The sequence below is a fragment of the Heterodontus francisci genome, chromosome 5 (genome assembly GCF_036365525.1).
Source record: "Heterodontus francisci isolate sHetFra1 chromosome 5, sHetFra1.hap1, whole genome shotgun sequence".
Lineage (NCBI taxonomy): Eukaryota > Metazoa > Chordata > Chondrichthyes > Heterodontiformes > Heterodontidae > Heterodontus > Heterodontus francisci.
Genome location: NC_090375.1, coordinates 22,966,489 through 22,990,820, shown reverse-complemented (window position 1 = coordinate 22,990,820; position 24,332 = coordinate 22,966,489). Strand labels below are relative to the sequence as shown.

Here is a 24,332-nt window from a genome sequence, read left to right as displayed (position 1 = left end):
TTTAAAAATGATCGCAAATCAGTTTCACAGCTGACAGATCCTGACAGCAGGAACAGCAGTTTCTGAACTTCAGACAGTTGAGGAGTTTTTTAAAAGCCCGCCAGAAAACCCTGAATCTGACCGAAGTTCAGAAACTGCTGTTCCCATTGTCAGGATCTGTCAGTTGTGAAACTGACTTGAGTAGAAAAAAAACTGACCAACTATCTGCTGAGCATTTCCACTCTCTGGAACTGTCAGAAAGGGAGAGAGAGAGAGAGAAGGGGAGAGAGAGAGAGAGGGAGAGAAGGGGGGAGAGAGAGAGAGGGAGAGAAGGGGGGGAGAGAGAGAGGGGAGGCAGAGAGAGAGAGAAGGGGAAGAGAGAGAGGGGGCAGAGAGAGGGGAGGCAGAGAGAGAGAGAAGGGGAAGAGAGAGAGAAGGGGCAGAGAGAGAGAAGGGGCAGAGAGAGAGAGGTGGCGGAGAGAGAGGGAATGGGCAGAGAGAAAAAGGGCAGAGAGAGAGAGGGAGGCAGAGAGAAAGAAGGAGTGCAGAGAGAGAGAGAGAGAGGGCAGGCAGAGAGAGGGGGCACAGAGAGAGAGGGCAGAGAGAGAGAGAAGGGGGGACAGAGAAAGAGAGAAGGGGCGGAGAGAGAGAGTGGAGGCAGAGAGGGCAGAGAGAGAGGGGTGAGAGAGAGAGGGGTGAGAGAGAGAAGGGGGGCAGAGAGAGAGGGGGCAGAGAGAAGGGGCAGAGAGGGAGGGGCAGAGAGAGAGATGGGACAGAGAGAGAGTGGGGGACAGAGAGAGAGAAAGGGCAGAGAGAGAGAAAAGAGGTAGCGAGAGAGGGGGCAGAGAGAGGGGAGTCTGAGAGAAGGACAGAGAGAGAGAGGGGCAGAGAGAGAGGGGGCAGAGAGAGAGAAAGGGCAGAGAGAGAGAAAAGAGGTAGAGAGAGAGGGGGCAGAGAGAGGGGAGTCTGAGAGAAGGACAGAGAGAGAGAGGGGCAGAGAGAGAGGGGGCAGAGAGAGGGGAGGGACAGAGAGAGAGGGGGCAGAGAGAGAGAAAGGGCAGAGAGAGAGAAAAGAGGTAGAGAGAGAGGGGGCAGAGAGCGGGGAGTCTGAGAGAAGGACAGAGAGAGAGAGGGGCAGAGAGAGAGGGGGCAGAGAGAGAGAGAGGGGACAGAGAGAGAGAGAAGGAAAGGGGGACAGAGAGAGAAAGAAGGAAAGGGGGAAAGAGAGAGAGGGGAAGGAGGAAAGAGGGAGAGAAGGGGGAACAGAGAGAGAATGAGAAAAGGGATATTCTGAGGTTGTGAAAGGTGCTTATGTAAAGGCAAGACCGTTCTTTCTTTGCCTGCTGATACCTGCTCCAAACAGTTAGAGCGTTATCAGTTACTGCCTCTCGGGTTTAAAACTAGATTAAGCTCTAGTGTGAAATTTCAATCAGAACTTCACCGTGCTCAATTTAAAATGTTCCCTTTCTCACTTAGGGATGGTTAGACATGGAAGATGCAGCTTCCTCAATGAGCATTTCACGTTGAAAACACCAAAGGACTATTCCTCCCTTGATATGTATATGTTAAACATGAATTTAACAGAGCTGCACTCATGCGCACCATGGCAGCAGAACTTAACTCCTGCCGATGACACAACCAACAAAATGAAGAGAGCTTCTGTTTTCTGTGAACAAGTCAGTGTAGCAATTGAGGTGTTTCTAACTCTGGGCATTCTGAGTCTGCTGGAAAATATTCTGGTCATTACTGCTGTTATTAAAAACAAGAACCTACATTCTCCTATGTATTTGTTTATCTGCAGCTTAGCTGTTGCAGATATGCTGGTAAGTGTGTCTAATGCATGGGAGACCATTATGATAACCTTACTCAACAACAGGCATTTAATTGTTGAAGACAGTTTTGCCAAACAGGTGGACAATGTGTTTGATTCACTGATATGCATTTCTGTTGTGGCATCTATGTGTAGCCTCCTGGCTATAGCTGTTGATAGGTATGTCACCATATTTTATGCTTTACGCTACCACCACATCATGACTGTAAAACGAGCCGCTTTTATTATTGCAGGTATCTGGATGTTCTGTACTGGCTGCGGTATCATTTTCATCATCTACTCTGAAAGTCCAACTGTTGTCATCTGTCTCGTCACCATGTTCTTCATTATGTTGATCCTAATGGCCTCCCTCTACAGCCACATGTTTTTGCTCGCTCGTTCCCACGCTAAGCAAATTGCTGCTTTGTCCGGCTACAACTCAATTCATCAAAGAGCAAGTATGAAAGGGGCCATCACATTAACAATTCTGCTTGGCATTTTCATCATATGCTGGGCTCCATTTTTCCTGCACCTCATCCTCATGATCTCCTGTCCTGGAAATCTGTACTGTGTGTGCTTCATGTCACACTTCAATTTGTACTTGATCCTCATCATGTGTAATTCAATCATTGACCCACTCATCTATGCCTTCCGTAGTCAAGAAATGCGGAAGACGTTCATGGAGATAATTTGCTGCTGCAGTTTAAGGGCAGCTTGTTGCGGACTTTCTGAGAAATAAAACTGCAATGAGTGAAGACAGCTGCCTTTCAAACCTCCCAACATAGCTAAAGTGAATGATTAAGATCTGACAGTCAAACAGGCATTAATTTAAATTTAGGAGTAACATTCACAATCAAGCAAAATTCTTTCCAACACCTGTATGCACTTCGGTTGATAGGAGCTGAGAATTTGGAAGTGGCACTGAGCTTCCCTTCACCTCATTTAAGGAATTTTTTTTTGTTGAACATTGGTGTACCTCATGGATTAAGGGAAGAGGAGAAAGAATCTGAGATTGTTCACCTCGGAACAGAGAAGGTTAAAAAGAGATTTAATAAAGTTGCTTAAAATTATGAGGGGGCTTGATAGCGTTAATGGGGAGAAATAGGCAGAAGGATCAGTAACCAGAGGAAACAGATTTCAGTTAATTGGCAGAAGCACTAAATGGGGGATGAGGAGAAAGCTTACCGGAAAGTCTGTGCCACATGCAGCAAGCCCTGGACGATATTCAGGCTTGGGCTGATAAGTGGCAAGTAACATTTGTGCCACACAAGTGTCAGGCAAGGACCATCGCCAAAAAGAGAGAATCTAATCATCTCTCCTTGACATTCAATGGCATTACCATCGCTGAATCCCCCACTATCAACATCCTGCAGGTTACCATTGACCAGAAACTGAACTGGAGTAGCCATATAAATACCGTGGCTACAAGAGCTGATCAGAGGCTAGGAATCCTGAGGTGAGTAACTCACCTCCTGACTCCCCAAAGCCTGTCCACCATCTACAAGGCACAAGTCAGGAGTGTGATAGAATACTCTCCAATTGCCTGGATGGGTGCAGCTCCAATAACACTCAAGAAGCTCGACATCATCCAGAACAAAGCAGCCTGCTTGATTGGTACCCCATCCACCACCTTAAATATTCACTCTGATGCATAGTGGCAGCAGTGTGTACCATCTACAAGATGCAGCAATTAGCCAAGCCGCCTTAGACAGCACCCTCCAAATCCACAACCTCTACCACCTAGAAGGACAAGGGAAGCCAACGCACGGGAACATCACCACTTGCAAGTTCCCCTCCCAGACACACACCATCCTGACTTGGAACTATATCACCATTCCTTCACTGTCACTGTGTCAAAATCCTGGAACTCCCTCCCAGCAGCACTGTGGATGCACCTACCCCACATGGACTGCAGCGGTTCAAGAAGGTGATTCACCACCACCTCTGAAGGGCAATTAGGGATGGGCAATAAATGCTGGTCTTGCCAGCGAAGCTCACATTCAGTGAAAGAATTTTTAAAATGGTTTAAGCGTAGCAGGTTGCTATGATCAGCAATGTACTGTTTGAAAGGGTAGAGGTAACAAATAAAATAGTAACTTTCAAAAGACAATCAGATAAATCGTTTCTTTGTTTTTTTCATGGGATGTGGGCATTGCTGGCAAGGTCAGCATTTGTTGCCCATCGCTGATTGCCCTTGACAACTGAGTGGCTTGCTAGGCCATTTCAGAGGGTAATTAAAAGTCAAAGACACTGTTGTGGGTTTGGAGTTACATATAGGTCAGACCAGGTAAGGATGGCAGATTCCCTTCCCTAAAGTACATTAGGGAACCAGATGGCTTTTACAACAATTAATGATAGTTTTGTGGCACCATTACTGAGACTAACTTACAATTGCAGATTTTAAAAAATTAATTCATTGAATTTATTAATGCTGCCATGGTCAGCTTTGAACCTGTGTACCCAGTGTGGTTGCCTGGGCCTCAGGATTACTAGCCCAGTGACATTATCACTATGCCACCATCTCCCCTAATTGGATAAATATTTGAAAGGAAAAATTTGTAGGGCCTGGGGCATAGGAGCTGAATGGCCTCCTTCTGTGCTATATGATTCTATTATTGTATAAAGTTAGTGAGAACAAAGGATTCAATGAATTACATATTTCAGTGGAGGCTGAGGGAATGTCTAGTAGGTTAGTCATGATAAGAAGATGGCTTATCAACTACAAAAGCAGGAGAGGACATTAGTTAAATCGGCTGCTAAACAAGTAGCACAACATTTTGGACTAACCCTGCTAGAGCAAAGCCACGTGCTTTCAGATAAGTTTGAACATCAATGGCTGATTTAATTTAATCTTTTTGTTTCATTTACTTAAACTTGCAGTGGGCTGAACGCATGTTGCGTGTTTGAAAGGCAGCATTTGGCGAATAGAAAACATACCTAAAAAAAAAGAACGACTTGCATTTATATAGCACCTTTCATGACCACCAGTTATCCCAAGGTGTTTTGCAGCCAATAAAGTACTTTTGAAATATGGTCACTGTTGTAAGGTAGGAAATGCAGCAGCGAATTTGCACACAGCAAGCTCCCACAAACAGCGATGTGATAATGAGCAGATAATCTATTTTTGTGATATTGTTTGAGGGACAAATATTAGCCCAGGACACCAGGAAGAAGTCCGTTGCTCTTCTTTGATGTCGTGCCATGGGATCTTTTACCTCCCTCTGAGAGGGCAGATGAGGCCTTGTTTTAACATCTTACCTAAAAGACAGCATCACCAACAGTGCAGCACCCCTCAGTATTGCACTGAGGCATCAGTCTAGATATTTGTGCTCATGTCTCTGGAGTGGAACTTGAATCCTGAACCTTACAACTCAGAGGCTAGAGTGCTACCAACAGAGTCATGTCTGTCACCTAAGTATAGTGCTTGACTTAAACTTACATATGTTTTGGAAAAGCTGTGACAATATGAAAAGAATTAATGAAAGTCTGAGATAAAAGAAGCAGTTTTATATAATTGTAACAAACTACTGCTTTTAATCCCCTGGTATGTAGATACATTGCTCGGTGTAATGCTGGACATTAAGGCCAATGAGGTCTCAGGTTTTAACTCCAGTGTCTGATAATGTAACCAGCTTTAACAGGCTTCATGCTGAGAGAACTGCAATTGCTCTGTTCAACTCTGGCCTGGAATGCATGGTTCAGAGATCTTTGCTCTACATCACTAGGCAACCAGATGTGCTGAAAGTCTGTACAAATATGCATGGGATGAGGACAGCACTGGGCTTGCCTCTATTGGTTTGAATAATCTACTGACATTCATTATCTAGGATAACTGCAGCAGATAGAACACAAGAGCAGCAGAGGCTGCTCATTTCAGAAGCGGAAGGAATAAAAGGGAAAAAAAAAATCAGTCGAAAAACATTAGGAGAAGAGGAAAAATGATTATGATTTTCAGTTTAATTATACCTCTTGAGGGGAGCTGGCAATAGGCAGCCTTTCATGTGTAAGGAGAGATGATGAAAACATACATTAAATCTGAAAGATTAGTACATCAGACTTTGCATCCACTTTGTTAAAACAAACGTGCACAGTTGGGCATTTCTCCAAGCAAGATTTGTTTCAGCTAAATGCTGTTTAATATGTATTTCCATGTCAAATAGTCTTAAATGTTTAGCTTATAAATACAGTAATCACAAATTTTGTATAGTTCTTCATCCAATTAAGATTGATCTAGAAACTGTCATCTGGTTTTGTAATTCAGATTTTAAATTGTGCTGGGAGGTTTTTGAGATTAATCAGAAAACCACTGAGACAGAATCTATTATTCTTTGTCCAGCTAAACATCATACACTGAAATAAACTTTCATCCTGGATCATGCTTTCTGACATATTATCACAGAATCATAGAATGGTTACAACACAGAAGAAGGCCATTCGGCCTGTCGTATCTGTGCTGGCTCTCTGCAAAAGCAACTCAGCTAGTCCCACTCCCCTGCCTTTTCTCCCTAGCCCTACAATTTTCTTTTCTTCAGATAATTATCCAATTGTCTTTTGAAGGCCTCGATTGAATCTGCCTCCACCACGCTCTCAGACAGTGCATTCCAGATAAGAACATAAGAAATAGGAGCAGGAGTAGGCCATTCAACCCCTCAAGCCTGCCCCGCCATTCAATAAGATCATGGCTGATCTGTCCCAGGCCTTAACTCCTCTTTTGGGCTTGCTCCGCATAATCCTCGACTCCCCAAGATCTTAACCACTCACTGTTTAAAAAACGTTTTCCTCGCATCACTGTTGCTTCTTTTGCCAATCACCTTAAATCAGTGTCCTTTGGTTCTTGACCCATCTGCCAATGTGAACAGTTTTTTTTCTAACTGCTCTGTCCAGACCCTTCATGATTTTGAACGTCTCTATCAAATCTTGTCTCAACTTCTCTTCCCTAAGGAGAACAGCCCCAGCTTCTCCAATCGAGCCGCGCTAACTGAGTTCCCTCATTGATGGGACCACTCTTGCAACTCTTTTCTGCACCCTCGCTAATGTCTTCATATTCTTCATAAAACCTGGGGCCTAGAATTGGACACAATACTTCAGTTGAGGCCAAACCAGTGTTTTACAAAGTTTCACTATAACTTCCTTGCTTTTGTATGCTTCTACGCTTTTATTTGTAAAGCCCAGGATCCCGTTTGTCTTATTAAGCATTTTCTCAACCTGCCCTGCCACTTTCAACGATATGTGTACATGTACCCCCAGGACCCTCTGTTCCTGCACTCCCTTTAGAATTGTATCCTTTATTTTATATTTTCTCTCTTTGTTCTTCCTACCAAAATGTATCACTTTACACTTCTTAAATTTCATGTGCCATGTGTCTGCTCATTTCACCAGACTGTCTACGTCCTCCTGAAGTTTATCACTATCCTCCTCACAGTTCACAATACTTTTAACTTTGGTATCATCCGCAAATTGTGAAATTGTGCCCTGTGCACCCAATTCTAGGTCATTAATATAGATCAAGAAAAGCGGGGGCCCTAATACGGACCCCTGGGGAACTGCACCCCATGCCTTCATCCAGTATGAGAAACAACTGTTCACCACCACTCTCTGTTTCCTGTAATTCTGCCACTATCTCTTTTATTCCATGGGCTTTAAGTTGGCTGGCAAGCCTGTTATGTGGCAGTTTATCATGAGGAGATCTTCAGATGCTTGATTTTTAGATATTTGTTTTGTGGATATCAAAGACAAATTGACAAATGTAATGTGCTCCCTTCACATTCTCCCTATGTAACAGTAATGAAGACCTTATGAACTCAGACAATGTCTTTATGGTTTATTGTTTGTAAATATTAATGTTATATTGTATGTTGTACTGAACTTATCAATGATGTAAGTTCTCCACCTGTATACTGAGTGGTATATAAAGAAAAGGTTGTTTTTTTTGCATAAAATGAATTACTCTTGAAGTGCAATGAGAATTCTTATTTAAGCAAAACAGCACATAAACATAGAATCCAATCATATTTTATTGTCTCAATGAACCCATAATGATTGTAGTGGGTCATAGAAATTACAGGACAGAAGTCATTTGACCCACTGCACCTGTACCGACACGAGGGTTTCAGCTGGAGCTACCTAATCTAATCATTTTTCCGAGCCCTTTCTCTAATGTTCGTCAAATAATTGTCCAATTTCCTTTCAAAATGATGTCTCTGCCTTAATAGCTGCTTGTGTTACAGAATTCCATGCTGAGTGTTTCCTGAATTTTCAATTGTTATTTGGGAGGTTTTGATCCATTTACAGTGGTTAGCACTGCAGCCTCACAGCTCCAGCGACCTGGGTTCAATTCTGGGTACTGCCTGTGCGGAGTTTTCAAGTTCTCCCTGTGTCTGCGTGTGTTTTCGCCGGGTGCTCCGGTTTCCTCCCACAGCCAAAGACTTGCAGGTTGATAGGTAAATTGGCCATTGTAAATTGCCCCTAGTATAGATAGGTGGTAGGGGAATATAGGGACAGGTGGGGATGTGGTAGGAATATGGGATTAGTGTAGGATTAGTATAAATGGGTGGTTGATGGTCGGCACAGACCCGGTGGGCCGAAGGGCCTGTTTCAGTGCTGTATCTCTAAATAAAATAAATAAATAAAACTCCTCAGATAATGAGACAGTCCATGCCCACATGCAGAAAGACCTGGCCAACATTCAGGATTGGGCAGACTGGTAACAAGTAATATTCATGCCACACAAGTGTCAGGTGTGGGAATTGTCCTGGGATCAAAATGCAATGAGTTAAAACAGCTTTCTGCTGAATATGAGATGCATATGAGATGGCCTAAGGTGAGAATGCAGAACTGATGGAATATGTGTAAGTTATTGATCAATGTCTTGATGGTCTGGGAGATGTTAGCTTGGCCACTGTGTCTATTGTAATAAAATGAATTAGGCCATTATAATCATGGTAACAGAATGATTGGGAGCGATTGAGAGGAGCTGAGTGCATCTTGTTGTCTCCAAGTTGTTATTCTGCTGTCACCTCTATGTATCTTTGATGGACTGTGATTTAGTAGTAGTATGTCTGGCATGTAGAGATCAAAGGTACAATTAATATGAATTGTGAATGAATCACTGTACCTGAGTATTCATGAGGGATTATGGAGTGTGATGTACTTGATCACATATGATTCACATGTTGAATCATGAGCTCAATCAAGACCCATATTGGAATCATATGGTGTGATGTCTTATTAAAGACCTGATTCTATGGTTATTACAAGTGATGCCTGTGTACTTTGGTGTTTAAAGTAACAAAATGCAGTCGAACAAGAAAGTAGTCCCAGCACCAGGCAATGACCATCTCCAACAAGAAAGAGTCTAGTCACCTCCCTTTGATATTCAATGGCATTACCCATCGCTGAATCTCCAACCATCAACATCCCGGGGGTTGCCATTGACCAGACACCAAACTGGACCAACCACATAAATACTGTGACTACAAGAGCAGGTCAGTAGCTACAGTGACTGACCATAGTCTGACTCCCTAAAGCATTTCCACCATCTACAAGGCTCAAGTCAGGAGTGTGATAGAATTGCCTGGATGAGTGCAACTCCAACAACACTCAAGAAGCTCAACACAATCCAGGACAAAGCAGCCCGCTTGATTGGTAGCCCAGTCACCACCTAAAACATTCACTCCTTCCACCATAGGCTGCAGTATTTACCATCTACAAGATGTGCTACAGCAAATCATCAAGGGTTCTGCGACAGCACCTTCCAAACCCGCGATCTCTGCTGCCTAGAAGAACAAGGGCAGCAGACGCATGGGAACATGACCACCTGCAAGTTCCCCTTCAAGTCACACATCATGCTGACTTGGAAACATATTGCTGTTCCTTTATTGTCGCTGGGTCAAAATCCTGGAACTCCTGACCTACTGTGGGTGTACCAGCGCAAGATGGACTGCAGCGGCTCACCACCACCTTCTGAAGGGCAATTAGGGATAGGCAAAAATTCTGGCCTTGCCAGCAATGCCTACATCCCATGAACAAATAAAAAAATGCTCTAATGACCCTCTGAAACCTGAACAACAGGATCAGGAGGGTCATCAGAACTGCAGCCAAATCACTTGGATGTACAATGCTGCAGGGCTTTAAAAAAAATTATTCTTTCATGGGATGTGATTCTACCTGAACTCTGAAAATAAATATTAAATAGTTGCACAGCTTTATAAAGGGCTTCATCATGCACAGTGGAACACTGAGAACAACAACTTGCATTTATATAGCACCTTTAACATAGTAAAATGTGAGAATTGCTGAAAATAGAGACATGTTGTCAATACGCAAGGATATCTAATGTAAGGGAAAACAACAACTTATACTGCATGAGAAGAGAGTGCTGATTGGTTGGCAAGTGAATTCTGATTGGTAGAGGCGTTGCCATGGAGAATGCACCAATTTACAGTGACTGACAGTTACCAAGCTATGTTTGAAATTTAAACCAGACAGCTTGACTCTGATTGGTCAAGGCATTGCCTTGAGGAATGAACTAGCGAATGGCTGTCACTTATTTTGTTCAGCTGAAACAGGCGCAATGTGTATACAAGCTCTTTCTGTCTGCAAAGAACAGGGCCCTGTGTATTAATATATGTAGTTTCCAAAACATGCAAATGCGACACACTACGAGCCCTACTGACAATTTTAAATTGGTTGTCAGCTTAATTCTTAGCACACTGTGGATTATTTAGCAAATGTTGTCTAATTGCAGAATCACATCTAATGTTGGACACTGTGTTTTGAGTTTTGCAAGCATGGGCTGGTTGGGTATGGCCTGTACCTTGCTTGTTACGAACTGTGGAAGGGACATGTTGTTTGATACAATCCAGCAGTCTTTGAGACGTACGGCCTATATACCTAGCATCACATTGGCATTGAAATTCATATATCAGATTACTCATGATAGGCAGGACGTCTTTTTGGCTTGACGGCAGCATCCTATTAGTGGCAAACATTTTCGGCCCTGAAAAGTGCCCAGTCTACCTCAAATTACCCTGGAAGGATAATGTATCCCAAAAATTTGAGCAACAGGTAAAGCTAGCTGTTTCATGCTGCTACTATGCAGTAGCAACACGTGTGGTGTTCGCCACTAACAGGATACTGCCGTCAAGTCAAAAAGACATTCTGCCTATCACACAAATAAGTAATCTGATATATGAATTTCAATGCCAGTATGATGCTAGGTATATAGACCGTATGTCCCAAAGATTGCTGGATCATATCAAACAACATGTCCCTTCAGTTGTTTGCAATGGGCAAGGTACAGGCCGTACCCAACCAGCCTGTGCTTGCAAAACTCAAAACACAGTGTCCAACGTTAGATGTGATTCCGCGATTGGACAACATTTGCTAAATCCACAGTGCGCTAAAAATTACGCTGACAACCAATTTAAGATTGTCAGTAGGGCTCACAGTGTGGCACATATTAATACACAGAGCCCTGTTCTTTGCAAATAAAAAGAACATGTACACACATTGCGACTGTTTCAGCTGAACAAAATAAGTGACAGCCATTCGCTGGTTCATTCCTCAGGGAATGTCTTGACCAATCAGAGTCAAGCTGCCTGGTTTAAATTTCAAACAAAGCTTGGCAGTTAACTGTCAGTCACCGTACACAGGTGCATTCTCCATGGAGTATAGGAACATAGGGAGATAGGAACAGGAGTAGGCCATTCAGCCCCTCGAGCCTGTCCCGCCATTCAATGAGATTATGACTGAACTGTGGCCTAACTCCATATGCCTACCTTTGGCCCATATCCCTTAATATCTTTGCTTAACAAAAATCTATCTCTCTCAGATTTAAAATTAACAACTGTTCTAGCTTCAACTGCTGTTTGTGGGAGTGAGTTCCAAACCTCTACCACCCTTTGCATGAAGAAGTGCTTCCTAACATCTCTCCTGAACGGTCTGGTCCTAATTTTTAGACAATGCCCCCTAGTTTTAGAATCTCCGACCAGTGGAAATAGTTTATCTTGATCTAGCCTGTCTTTTCCTGTTAATACCTTGTAGACTTCAATCAGATCACCCCTTAACCTTCTAAATTCTAGCGAAAACAGGCCTAATTTGTGTAATCTCTCCTTGTAACTTAACCCCTGTAGTCCAGGTATCATTCTTGTAAACCTACATTACACTCCCTCCAAGGCCAATATATCCTTCCTAAGGTGTGGTGCCCAGAACTGCTCACAGTACTCCAAGTGGGGTCTAACCAGGGTTTTGTACAGCTGCAGCATAACCTCTGTGTCTTTATACTCCAATCCTCTAGATATAAAGGCAAGCCTTCCATTCTGTGTGGTGGAGCTTTCTCCTCTCAGGGGTATATACTCGCTCTGTATTTCGTTAAATGTTTCTTTAAATGTTCTTAACAGATCTACCCAGTTTACCATGGACAGTCTCTGTCTCATCCCGGTAAAGTCAGCCTTACCCAAGTCTAAATTCTCGTATCTGATTCGTGCTTTTCACTTTCAAACGTTACCTTGAATTCGATCATGTTGTGACCACTATTTGATAAATGGTCAAGCACAGTTAGGCTACTAATTAAATTTGGCTCATTACTCATAACTAAATCTAATATTGCCTGTCCCCTTGTTACATCTAGGACATATTGCTGTAGGAAACTATCCCGGACACACTCCAGAAATTCACTACCTTTCTGACAGGTGCTAGTCTGCCTCTCCCAATCTATGTATAAATTAAAATCCCCCATTAATACTACTCTGCCTTTGTTACACACTTGCCTAATTTGTGCATTTATACAATCTAACACCTCAGAACTGCTACCAGGGGGTCTATACACAACACCCATTACAGTTTTAGATCCTTTTCTGTTCCTCAATTCCACCCATAAGGTCTCCAATGGATGCTTCCCCTCATTATATCCTCCTTCACCAATGAGGTGATATTATTTCTAATCAGTAAGGCTACTCCACCCCCTCTGCCATTTTCCCTGTCCCTCCTGTAAACTTTATAACCAGGTATATTTAGTTCCCCGTCCCGACCATCCTGCAGCCACGTCTCCGCAATGGCCACCACATCATAATCTTCCATTTGAATTTGCACCTGCAGTTCATCTAGTTTATTCCTTACACTCCGTGCATTTGTATATAGAACTCTTATTTGGGCTCTACCCCCTAACCTGTCCCTCAACACTGATGCTTTATTCGCCTGTTTATTATTTCTCTCTTCTGGTTTAACCAGTATACTTCTTGCAGTTTTGCCATTACCTGCAGTTCCTGAAGTAGGGTTCCTGACTGTTTCTTTACTCTTTGCCCTGTTACTTGTTTTTGAAACTGTATTGACTTCCCCTGAGGCCTCCCCCTCCCCCCCATTTACTGGTTTAAAGTCCTTGTGAACACCCTATTTATCCTTTCCACTAGGACACTGGTCCCAGATGGCAACGCCTCTACCAATCAGAGTTCACTTGCAATCAATCAGCACTCGCTTCTCATGCAGTATAAGTTGTTGTTTTTCCTTACATTGTTTATTCTTGCGTATTGTCCTGATCCAAGATGAAAAGCTTCGACAATATGTCTCTATTTTCAGCAATTCTCAAGTTCTGTACTACCAAACAACTAATAGTAAAATGTCCCAAAGGCACATTAGCAAACAAAATCTGACACCGAGCCACACAAGGACTAATTAGGACAGGGTTTAAGGAGCGTCTTTAAAGAGGAGGGAGAGGTGGAGACTTAGGGATGGAAATTCCAGAGCTTGTGGCTGAGGCAGCTGAAGGCACGGCCGCCAATGGTGGAATGATTAGTCAGTTTGTCATTCCAATTTATGTTCACATCTGCCAGTGTAATTTGCTATTGTGTGCCTTTTAAGAATTTTTCAGTGTTCAACCTATGTCAATAATAAATGGCTAATGAATCATGTCTTATTTTATTGAATAAAATCTATTTTCTTCTTGAAAATTGATGTAGTCACACTGTTATCCAATTCATAAATTAATATGCCTTAACTTGTGTGGCACTTAACTACATTTGTCATACAGCATGTTCTGTAAGATTGAAACTGGAACTGAACCAGGCTCTTCACTTGATTGCATGCTGTTAATCTTGCAGCAATCAATTCCATCAAACAGATTCCATTTTTGAACAAAAAAATCCTATCTTCAGTTCTCCAATTTAGCCTGCTTGCAATCTCTGCTGTACAGGTAAGAACTCGAGCAAATAGAAAAACTTTTGAAACTATTATTTCTGTTTTTAAATTAGCGCAACAATCAAAAAACCTTTATTTTTACCCCTTTAGAAACATTCCATTTTAAACCCGTGGTCCTCATTACTCAAATAGTCTCTTTTTATTCATTCATGGGGTTTGGGCATCACTGGCTCTGCCAGCATTTATTGTCCATCCCTAATTTCCCTTGAGAAGGTGGTGGTGAGCTGCCTTCTTGAACCACTGCAGTCCTTGGGGTGTAGGTACACCAACAGTGCTTTTAGGACGGGAGTTCCAGGATTTTGACCCAGCAACAGTGAAGGAATGGTGATATAATTCCAAGTCAGGGTGGTGGTGTGGCTTGGAGGGGAACTTGCAGGTGGTGGTGTTCCCATGCATCTGCTGTCCTTGTCCTTCTAGGTGGTCGAGATCGCGGGTTTGGAAGGTGCTGTTGAAGGAGCCTTGGTAAGTTGCTGCAGTTCATATTGTAGATAGTACACACTGCTGCCACTGTGTATCAGTGGTGGAGGGAGTGAATGTTGAAGGTGGTGGATGGGGTGTCAATCAATGCTTTGTCCTGGATGGTGTCAAGCTTCTTGAGTGTTGTTGGAGTCTCACCCATCCAGGCAAGTGGAAAGTGTTGTGTGATTACCTTTAAGACTGATGTCTCTTTAAGGTCTTAGTATGCCAACAAACCAGTAACAGGACACAGTCATGTGCGCGGTGAGCCTAGTTCCTACGAGAAAAAAACATGGGCAAGGAAACCTGCTGATTACCACCTACAGCCCTCCCTCAGCGGGTGAATCAATGGTCCTCCATATTAAACACCACTTGAAAGAATAACTAAGGGTAGTGAGGGCACAGAATGTACTCTGGGTGGGGAACTTCAATGGCCATCACCAAGAGTGACTCAGTAGCACCACTACTGACCAGGCTGGCTGAGTCCTGAAGGACATAACTGCCAGACTAGACTTGCAGCATGTAGTGAGAGAACCAAAACCAGGGAAAAACTGACTTGACCTTGTCTTCACTAATCCACTTGTCGCAGCTGCATCTGTCTATGACAGTATTGGTCGGAGTGACCAACGCACAGTCCTTGTGGAGATGAAATCCAGCCTTCACACTGAGGACATCCTCTATCGTGTTGTGTGACACTGCCGTTGTGGTAAATGGGATAGACTCAGAAAAGATCTAGTAACTCAAACTGGTCATCCATGAGGCGCTGTAGGCCATCAGCAGCAGCAGAATTGTTTTCAGGAGCAGGCCATTCAGCTCCTCAAACCAGTTCCACCATTCAATTAGATCATGGTTGATGTTTATACAAACTCCATCTACCACTTTTGTTCCATAACCCTTAATATCCTTGCATTACAGAAATTTATTAAGCTCAGTTTTGACATTTGCACCAGATAAAATGGTTTTTGGGGGAGAGAGTTCCAGATTTTCACTACACTTTGTGTGACAAAGTGACATTACCCTGAATGGCCCAGCTCTAAATTTGAGGTTATGCCCTCTTGTTCTGGACTCCTCCACCAGACGAATTGGTTTCTCTGTACCTTCCCTATTAATTCCATTGATCATCTTAAAACACCTCAATTAGATCACCCCTTAATCTTCTTTATTCATGGGAATACAAGCCTGTCCTCATAACTTGACCTCATGACCTCAATATCATTCTGGTGAATCTGAACTGCACCCCCTCCAAAGCTCAGATATCCACCTGAGGTGCAGTGCCCAGAACTCAATGAAGTATTCCAGATGGGGTCTAACCAGAGCTCGGTACCACTATAATAGCTGTACCACCAGCCTAGATTATGTCCTCAAGTCTTTGGAGTAGGACTTGAACCCACAATCTTTTAGCTCTGTGGAAAGAGTGCAACCCACTAAGCCACAGCTGGCAGACATGCCAGTGGCTGTTTTCCTAGGCATCTCGGAATCACACTACAAGCTTGGGTAAGAGACGCAGGAAAATCTCTACTTGGTACCAAAGAACAAAGATAATTACAGCACAGGAACAGGCCCTTCGGCCCTCCAAGCCTGCGCCGATCCAGATCCTCTCTCTAAACATGTCGCCTATTTTCTAAGGTTCTGTATCTCTTTTCTTCCTGCCCATTCATGTATCTGTCTAGATACATCTTAAAAGACTCCATCGTGCCCGCATCTACCACCTCCGCTGGCAATGCGTTCCAGGTGCCCACCACCCTCTGCGTAAAGAACTTTCCACGCATATCCCCCCTAAACTTTTCCCCTTTCACTTTGAACTCGTGTCCTCTAGTAATTGAAACCCCCACTCTGGGAAAAAGCCTCTTGCTATCCACCCTGTCTATACCTCTCATGATTTTGTACACCTCAATCAGGTCCCCCCTCAACCTCCGTCTTTCTAATGAAAATAATCCTAATCTGCTCAACCTCTCTTCATAGCTAGCGCCCTCCATACCAGGCAACCTCCTGGTGAACCTCCTCTGCACCCTCTCCAAAGCATCCACATCCTTTTGATAATGTGGCGACCAGAACTGTACGCAGTATTCCAAATGTGGCCGAACCAAAGTCCTATACAACTGTAACATGACCTGCCAACTCTTGTACTCAATGCCCCGTCCGATGAAGGAAAGCATGCCGTATGCCTTCTTGACCACTCTATTTACCTGCGTTGCCACCTTCAGGGAACAGTGGACCTGAACACCCAAATCTCTCTGGACATCAATTTTCCCCAGGACTTTTCCATTTACTGTATAGTTCACTCTTGAATTGGATCTTCCAAAATGCATCACCTCGCATTTGCCCTGATTGAACTCCATCTGCCATTTCTCTGCCCAACTCTCCAATCTATCTATATTCTGCTGTATTCTCTGACAGTCCCCTTCACTATCTGCTACTCCACCAATCTTAGTGTCGTCTGCAAATTTGCTAATCAGTCCACCTATACTTTCCTCCAAATCATTAATGTATATCACAAACAACAGTGGTCCCAGCACGGATCCCTGTGGAACACCACTGGTCACACGTCTCCATTTTGAGAAACTCCCTTCTACTGCTACTCTCTGTCTCCTGTTGCCCAGCCAGTTCTTTATCCATCTAGCTAGTACACCTTGGACCCCAAGCGCCTTCACTTTCTCCATCAGCCTGCCATGGGGAACCTTATCAAACGCCTTACTGAAGTCCATGTATATGACATCGACAGCCCTTCCCTCATCAATCAACTTTGTCACTTCCTCAAAGAATTCTATTAAGTTGGTAAGACATGACCTTCCCTGCACAAAACCATGTTGCCTATCACTGATGAGCCCATTTTTTTCCAAATGGGAATAGATCCTATCCCTCAGTATCTTCTCCAGCAGCTTCCCTACCACTGATGTCAGGCTCACCGGTCTATAATTACCTGGATTATCCCTGCTACCCTTCTTAAACAAGGGGACAACATTAGCAATTCTCCAGTCCTCCGGGACCTCACCCGTGTTTAAGGATGCTGCAAAGATATCTGTTAAGGCCCCAGCTATTTCCTCTCTCGCTTCCCTCAGTAACCTGGGATAGATCCCATCCGGACCTGGGGACTTGTCCACCTTAATGCCCTTTAGAATACCCAACACTTCCTCCCTCCTTATGCCATTAGCCTTAACCCTCTGATAAACCTCTGTTCCATTTTTCAGTATCAGTTACATATAATGGAGATCTACAGAACCTTACCTAGAACTTTGTGATAAGCTCTGATCAATCTGATTGATTGTCCCATGAGATAGAACAGAATTTCATCAGTGATTGAATGCCTAAAGAGAAATATAACTCAATAAAATCACTTGTCGGTAAATATGAACCTGCTCATGGTTTGGTTTTCATGGACAACTCCTTATTTCTCTGACTGTTTGTGACAGTTCGAAAATCAAATGGAACAATTCACATGCTCCACTATGAGCAGAAGTTGTGTGACCATTTAGCTGATTATGTTTAGAGATACAGCACTGAAACAGGCCCTTCGGCCCACCGAGTCTGTGCCGACCATCAACCACCCATTTATACTAATCCTACACTAATTCCATATTCTTACCACATCCCCACCTGTCCCTATATTCCCCTACCACCTACCTATACTAGGGGCAATTTATAATGGCCAATTTACCTATATTCTAGTTCCTATTCTACGTGATGGAAGCTGTTACTAGTTCAGATGCCTCAGTGATTTTAGTTTAAAGGTAAGTTACTTTGGGAGCCGGTGTGTGGTAACATTGCAATATCTTCAGTGATGCTGAGGACTGAGTATCCAGAGTTTCATGCGATTGCACCTCATTCTTGTACCATCCTTCTGCGAAAAAGCCTTTAAATCATTATGTATGCTCTTCATAGAATTGTACAGCACATAAGGAGGCCATTTGGCCCATTCTGTCTGTACCAGCTCTCCAAAAGTGCTATCCAATTAGTCCCACTAGTCTTGCTTCAGCCTTTTGTAGGAAGAAAACTTCCGATGTATATAGGTATGGAATTGTGACAAGCTGGGAGAACGTGACTGAAGCTCCCAGTACAAAATTACAGCAAAATAAATGATCATGATTCGAAAGAAATTGAAGGGTATTGTTTTTTTTAAATTTCCAAAATATACTTTATTCATAAAAATCTGGAAAAATTACATTACCAGTTTCAAACAGCACCAAGTCAGAAAATACAAACAGTGCAAAGGAGGTCCGTTTGCTTCATTACAATCATGAGTTGCCTCACAACCCTTCCATTTCACATTAGTCATGCCAATTACATTTTTACATTTTACAGCAAATGAAAATTTTCCCGATACAGTTCGAGGGGTTTCCCATGGATCCAGCCCCTCAGTTTAGCTTGGTGGGGGGTCTTCCCCATTGAGCCTTTGCTGCGGCTGCCCCAAGCTTTAGTGCGTCCCTCAGCACGTAGTCCTGGACCTTGGAATGTGCCAGTCTGCAACATTCGGTCGTGGACAACTCTTTGCACTGGAAGACCAGCAAGTTTCGGGCAGACCAATGGGCGTCTTTCACCGAATTGATAGTCCTCCAGCAGCAGTTGATGTTTGTCTCGGTGTGCGTCCCTGGGAACAGCCCGTAGAGCACAGACTCCTGTGTTACAGAGCTGCTTGGGATGAACCTCGACAAAAACTACTGCATCTCTTTCCACATCTGCTTTGCGAAGACACATTCCAGGAGGAGGTGGGCAACCGTCTCTTCCCCACCACAGCCACCGCGGGGGCATTGTGCAGAGGGTGTGAGACTTCGGGCGTGCAGGAAGGATCTGACAGGGAGGGCCCTTCTCACCACCAGCCAAGCTACATCTTGGTGCTTGTTTGAAAGTTCTGGTGATGAGGCATTCCGCCCAATGACTTTGGCAGTCTGCTCGGGGAACCATCCGACAGGATCCACCGTCTCCTTTTCCCGTAGGGCCTTGAGGACATTCCGTGCAGACCACTGCCTGATGGATCGGTGGTCAAAGGTGTTTTCCCGCAGAAACTGCTCCACAAAGGATAGGTGGTACGGCACGGTCCAACTGCATGGCGCGTTCCGCGGCAATGTGACCAGGCCCATCCTTCGCAACACCGGGTATTGTTGTCAGCAATTGGACTTGATTCAGATTATTGACGGTTTAAATAACAGGGACCTGGTGGCTGATCTTAAGATAAACCCTGCACTTTATAGTGGCGGGTAGATTCTGTCGTAGGGTGTCAAATTTTAACGTTCTTGACTATTTTGCAATAGAGGGATCCAGTGCAATTCTATATTGAAATGACAATTTAAGCCAATTCAGCTGTCAAGGGATTAATTCCGCAACACACAGCATCTGGGGAATGTGGATTTGATTCAGATGAGCTGTCTATCCAGGTTGCTTGAGACAATGAAAGTTCATAATCATCCAAATTTATTATTGTTGGGAGTCTCCACTCAGGAAAGTGAAAACCAATTTAATTGGCAGCTCAACTGGCTGATCTTTGGGAGCAAGTACCTAGCTTGCTGTGCATCCAGGAAACAAAGAAGGATGTGATGTGACTCAGTGTGGAGGATCTGGTGAGGGAGACAGACAGAGGGCACAGGATTTTAAATTTTGGATCCCCGACGTCGCGATAACTTCCAGGTCCCGACTCCCGCCGACGCGGAAACGCATGCCGCTGCCATTTATCTCAGTGACACATGATTTGGAGGAAGCAACTTCTTAGCTGGTTAATAAAGCGAAAAAGCTACAATATGCAGTTGGTTAACAACCACAGGTCTTAAAATGTAGGATCCAAGTTAGCCTTGTCTTCTGAAGCTGGAACTTCAAATCCGAGAGAAGATAAACTCATAAACTGTGCTTGATGAATTCTTCAAAATTGAACATCACGACATTAACGATGTTCCAGTTTCAAATCTAGCATTAGATCCAATATACTTTGTATTTGATTTAATAGAATCAATTTACCTTTGGTTCTCTGCCTTACTTTTATTTAGCTTTTCTCACCCTCCTTTTGATCTAAGCCATCACTCTTCCCTGGTGAAGAGAACACGTGAACAGCCAATAATAGTCTCCAGCCAGATAATTGGCAGTACACTTTTCCCTTTTCACATTTCAAGTTGTACTCATTATCTGAACCTCTCAGATACTGGATTAAGAGGAGATTGCCATCCTAAACTGAATCGCTATCAAGAGGAAAAAATTGAATATTCCTGAAAGAAAAACATGTATTTCTATAGCACTTTTCAAGCTGCTCTTTATGGGAGTGGTAGCACCATGGTTATGTTAGGGGCCAGTACTCAGATGCCTTGGTTAATAATGTGGAGACACAAGTTCAAATCCCCCATGGCAGCTGGGGATATTAATTAAATAAACCAGAAGTTTTTTTTTTAAAGCTAGTATCAATAATGGTAAGCATGAAAGTACCCGATTGTTGTAAAAACCCATCTGGTTCACTAATGCCCTTTAGGGAGGCAAATCGGCCGTCCTTACCTGGTCTGTCTGACTCCTGACGCAAAGCCATGTGGTTGACTCTTAACTACTCTCTGAAATGACCTAGCAAATCAAGAAGATCATCAGCCTCTCAAGGGCAATAAATGCTGGCTTTGCCAAAGATGCGCACATCCTGTGACTCAATGAACTAAAAAAAAATCCCTTTGCAAGTGTAATTACTGCTATTATGTCGGTAACTGCAGCAGGTAACTCGCTCACAGAAACATCCCATAAATAGCAAATGAGTTAATTTCTCTTGATGGTGTTTGTTGAGGGGTAAAACTTACTAAAGGTACCATGAGAACTCATCGGACACCATCCAGGACAAAGCAGTCTGCTTGATTGGCACCCCATCCACCACCTTAACATTCACTCACTTCACCACTGATGCACAGTGGCAGCAGTGTGTACCATCTACAAGATGCACTGCAGCAACACACCAAGGCTCCTTAGACAGCACATTCCAAACCCATGACCTCTACCACCTAGAAGGACAAGGGCAGCAGATGCATGGGAACACCACCACCTGCAAGGTCCCCTTCAAGCCACACACCATCCTGACTTGGAACTATATCGCTGTTCCTTCACTGTCGCTGGGTCAAAATCCTGGAACTCCCTTCCTAACAGCACTGTGGGTGTGCCTACACCCCAAGGACTGCAGCGGTTCAAGAAGGCAGCTCACCACCACCTTCTCAAGGGCAATTAAGGATGGATAATAAATGCTGGCCTAGCCAGCGACGCCCACATCCTACAAATGAATAAAAAAAATCTGTTGTTCTTTGAATAGCATCATGCAGTCTGTTACACCCACCTAGACCCGGCTTCAGTTTAACTTCTGAGCTGAAAGCTGGTGGCCCAGATTTTGTGGTTTGTGGCAAAGAAGTGGCATTCACCACAGACCACACTGAGAAATGTGATCTTAGCTTACTGGCTGCAGCGAAAATTCCAATCACTGGCTGCAGCATGGTGCACCAATGAAAGGAATAGTGAGGCCTTGCAGAGAGGTGCGTTCCTGGCGAAGCCACTCCCCCTCCCGGTCATGTCATGAGCTGAGAAAAAGCCCATTAATGTCAATCTTCAGCTAAAAGGCAGGTAAGTGTTTTATAATGATTTTAAATACTTTTAAACACTTTTAAAAACTTTAATAAACTTTTAAATACTTTTGAATACTTTTATGAACTTTTAAAAACTGTTATAAACTTTTAGGTACTTCTAAATTTTTTTATAAACTATTAAATACTTTAACAAATTTTGACCGCTCAGTGACTGCCCCTAGGGAACAAGTTGAACAACCTCTCTCCACAGATTCTGCCAGACCCACTGAATATTTCCAGCATTTCTTGTTTTTATTTCAGATTTCCAGCATCTGCAGTATTTTGCTTTTGTTATTACATTGAACAATCTGCCTTGTTCTCAAATAAAAGTGAATCAAGTGACCATTCAGACTGACATAATGCAACATTATACATAGCTCTTTGTATTCTTCATAGTTATTTGCTGAACTGAACAAGTAGTTTCTGTATTTATCATTGAGTTATAGAGTTATACAGCACAGAAACAGGCCCTTCAGCCCATCGTGTGTCCTTTTAGCCCATTAAGCACCTACCTATTCTAATCCCATTTTCCAGCACTTGGCCCGTAGCCTTGTATGCTATGGCATTTCAAGTGCTCATCTAAATACTTCTTAAATGTGTGAGGGTTCCTGCCTCTATCACCCCTTCAGGCAGTGTGTTCCAAATTCCAACCACCCTCTGGGTGAAATTCTTCTTCCTCAAATCCCCTCCAAACATGCTGCCCCTTACTTTAAATCTATGCTCCCTGGTTATTGACACCTCCATTAAGGGAAGAAGTTTCTTCCTATCTACCCTATCTATGCCCCTCATAATTTTGTATCTCCAGTGCAACACGAGCCAATAATCCCCTTATCCTGACTGAAAATGTAAAATGGTTTCTGAGAAATCAACTCTCCTGCTATAGGATGAATATAATTTCCATATTATTATGATTACTTTAACACATGAATACAAAACCTTTGAGGTTTAAATATTTTTATCTGATCTCTACTAGGTATGACTAATACTTATTCATGACTCCTCAGATACTGAAGCAGTTCATGTAAAAATGCAACAAGACCTGGACAATATCCAGGCTTGGGCTGATAAGTGGCAAGTAACATTTGTGCCACACAAGTGCCAGGCAATGACCATCTCCAACAATCTAAGCATCTCCCCTTGACATTCAATGGCATTACCATCACCGAATCACCCATTATCAACATCCTTGGGGCTACCATTGACAAGAAACTGAACTGGAGTAGCCATATAAATACCGTGGCTACAAGAGCAGGTCAGAGGCTAGGAATCCTGAGGCGAGTAACTCACCTCCTGACTCCCCAAAGCCTGTCCACCATCTACAAGGCACAAGTCAGGAGTGTGATGGAATACTCTCCACTTGCCTGGATGGGTGCAGCTCTAACAACACTCAAGAAGCTCGACACCATCCAGGACAAAGCAGCCCGCTTGATTGGCACCCCATCTACAAACATTCACTCCCTCCACCACCGACGCACAGTGGCAGCAGTGTGTACCATCTACAAGATGCACTGCAGCAATGCACCAAGGCTCCTTAGACAGCACCTTCCAAACCCACGACCTCCACCAACAAGAAGGACAAGGGCAGCAAATACATGGGAACACCACCACCTGCAAGTTCCCCTCCAAGTTACACACCATCCTGATTTGGAACTATATCGCTGTTCCTTCACTGTCGCTGGGTCAAAATCCTGGAACTCCCTTCCTAACAGCACTGAGCATACCTACACCCCAAGGACTGCAACGGTTCAAGAAGGCAGCTCACCACCACCTTCTCAAGGGCAATTAGGGATGGGCAATAAAGTTGGCCTGGCCAGTGACGTCCACATCCCATGAATGAATAAAAAAAAATATGCTGAAACTGAATGCTTTATTGCCTGTGCTTTTAAAGTTCATATTTCATGCAAATAGATTTCACCCTTACAATCTTTTGTTATGAGCCATCATTATGAGATTACATATTTCCCCACCCACTTTCTGAGTAAATATAATTGCTACAATGACAGTTCATCAAAGCTTTGTTCGTTTAATAATGCAAAATATCACCTTTAGAGTGACTGTAGGTTGCTGCTATGCTACAATCAGGGAAAACCCTAAGGCTTTCTATAGGTATATCAGGAATAAAAGAATGACTAGAGTTAGATTAGGGCCAATCAAGGATAGTAGTGGGAAGTTGTGTGTGGAATCAGAGGAGATAGGGGAAGTGTTAAATGAATATTTTGCGTCAGTATTTACAGTAGAGAAAGAAAATGTTGTCGAGGAGAATACTGAGATTCAGGCTACTAGGCTAGATGGGATTGAGGTTCACAAGGGGGAGGTGTTATCAATTTTGGAAA

The 24,332-nt window shown here is 43.4% G+C and overlaps 1 protein-coding gene across 1 annotated transcript; it reads left to right on the top strand.

Annotated features, from left to right (window-relative positions):
• The first annotated feature begins 1,550 nt into the window (after positions 1-1,550).
• On the top strand, positions 1,551-2,528 carry LOC137369516 (melanocortin receptor 5-like). The gene has a single exon (XM_068030776.1). It carries the CDS (start codon positions 1,551-1,553, stop codon positions 2,526-2,528), a length of 978 nt encoding a protein of 325 aa, XP_067886877.1.
• Positions 2,529-24,332: the final 21,804 nt, after the last annotated feature.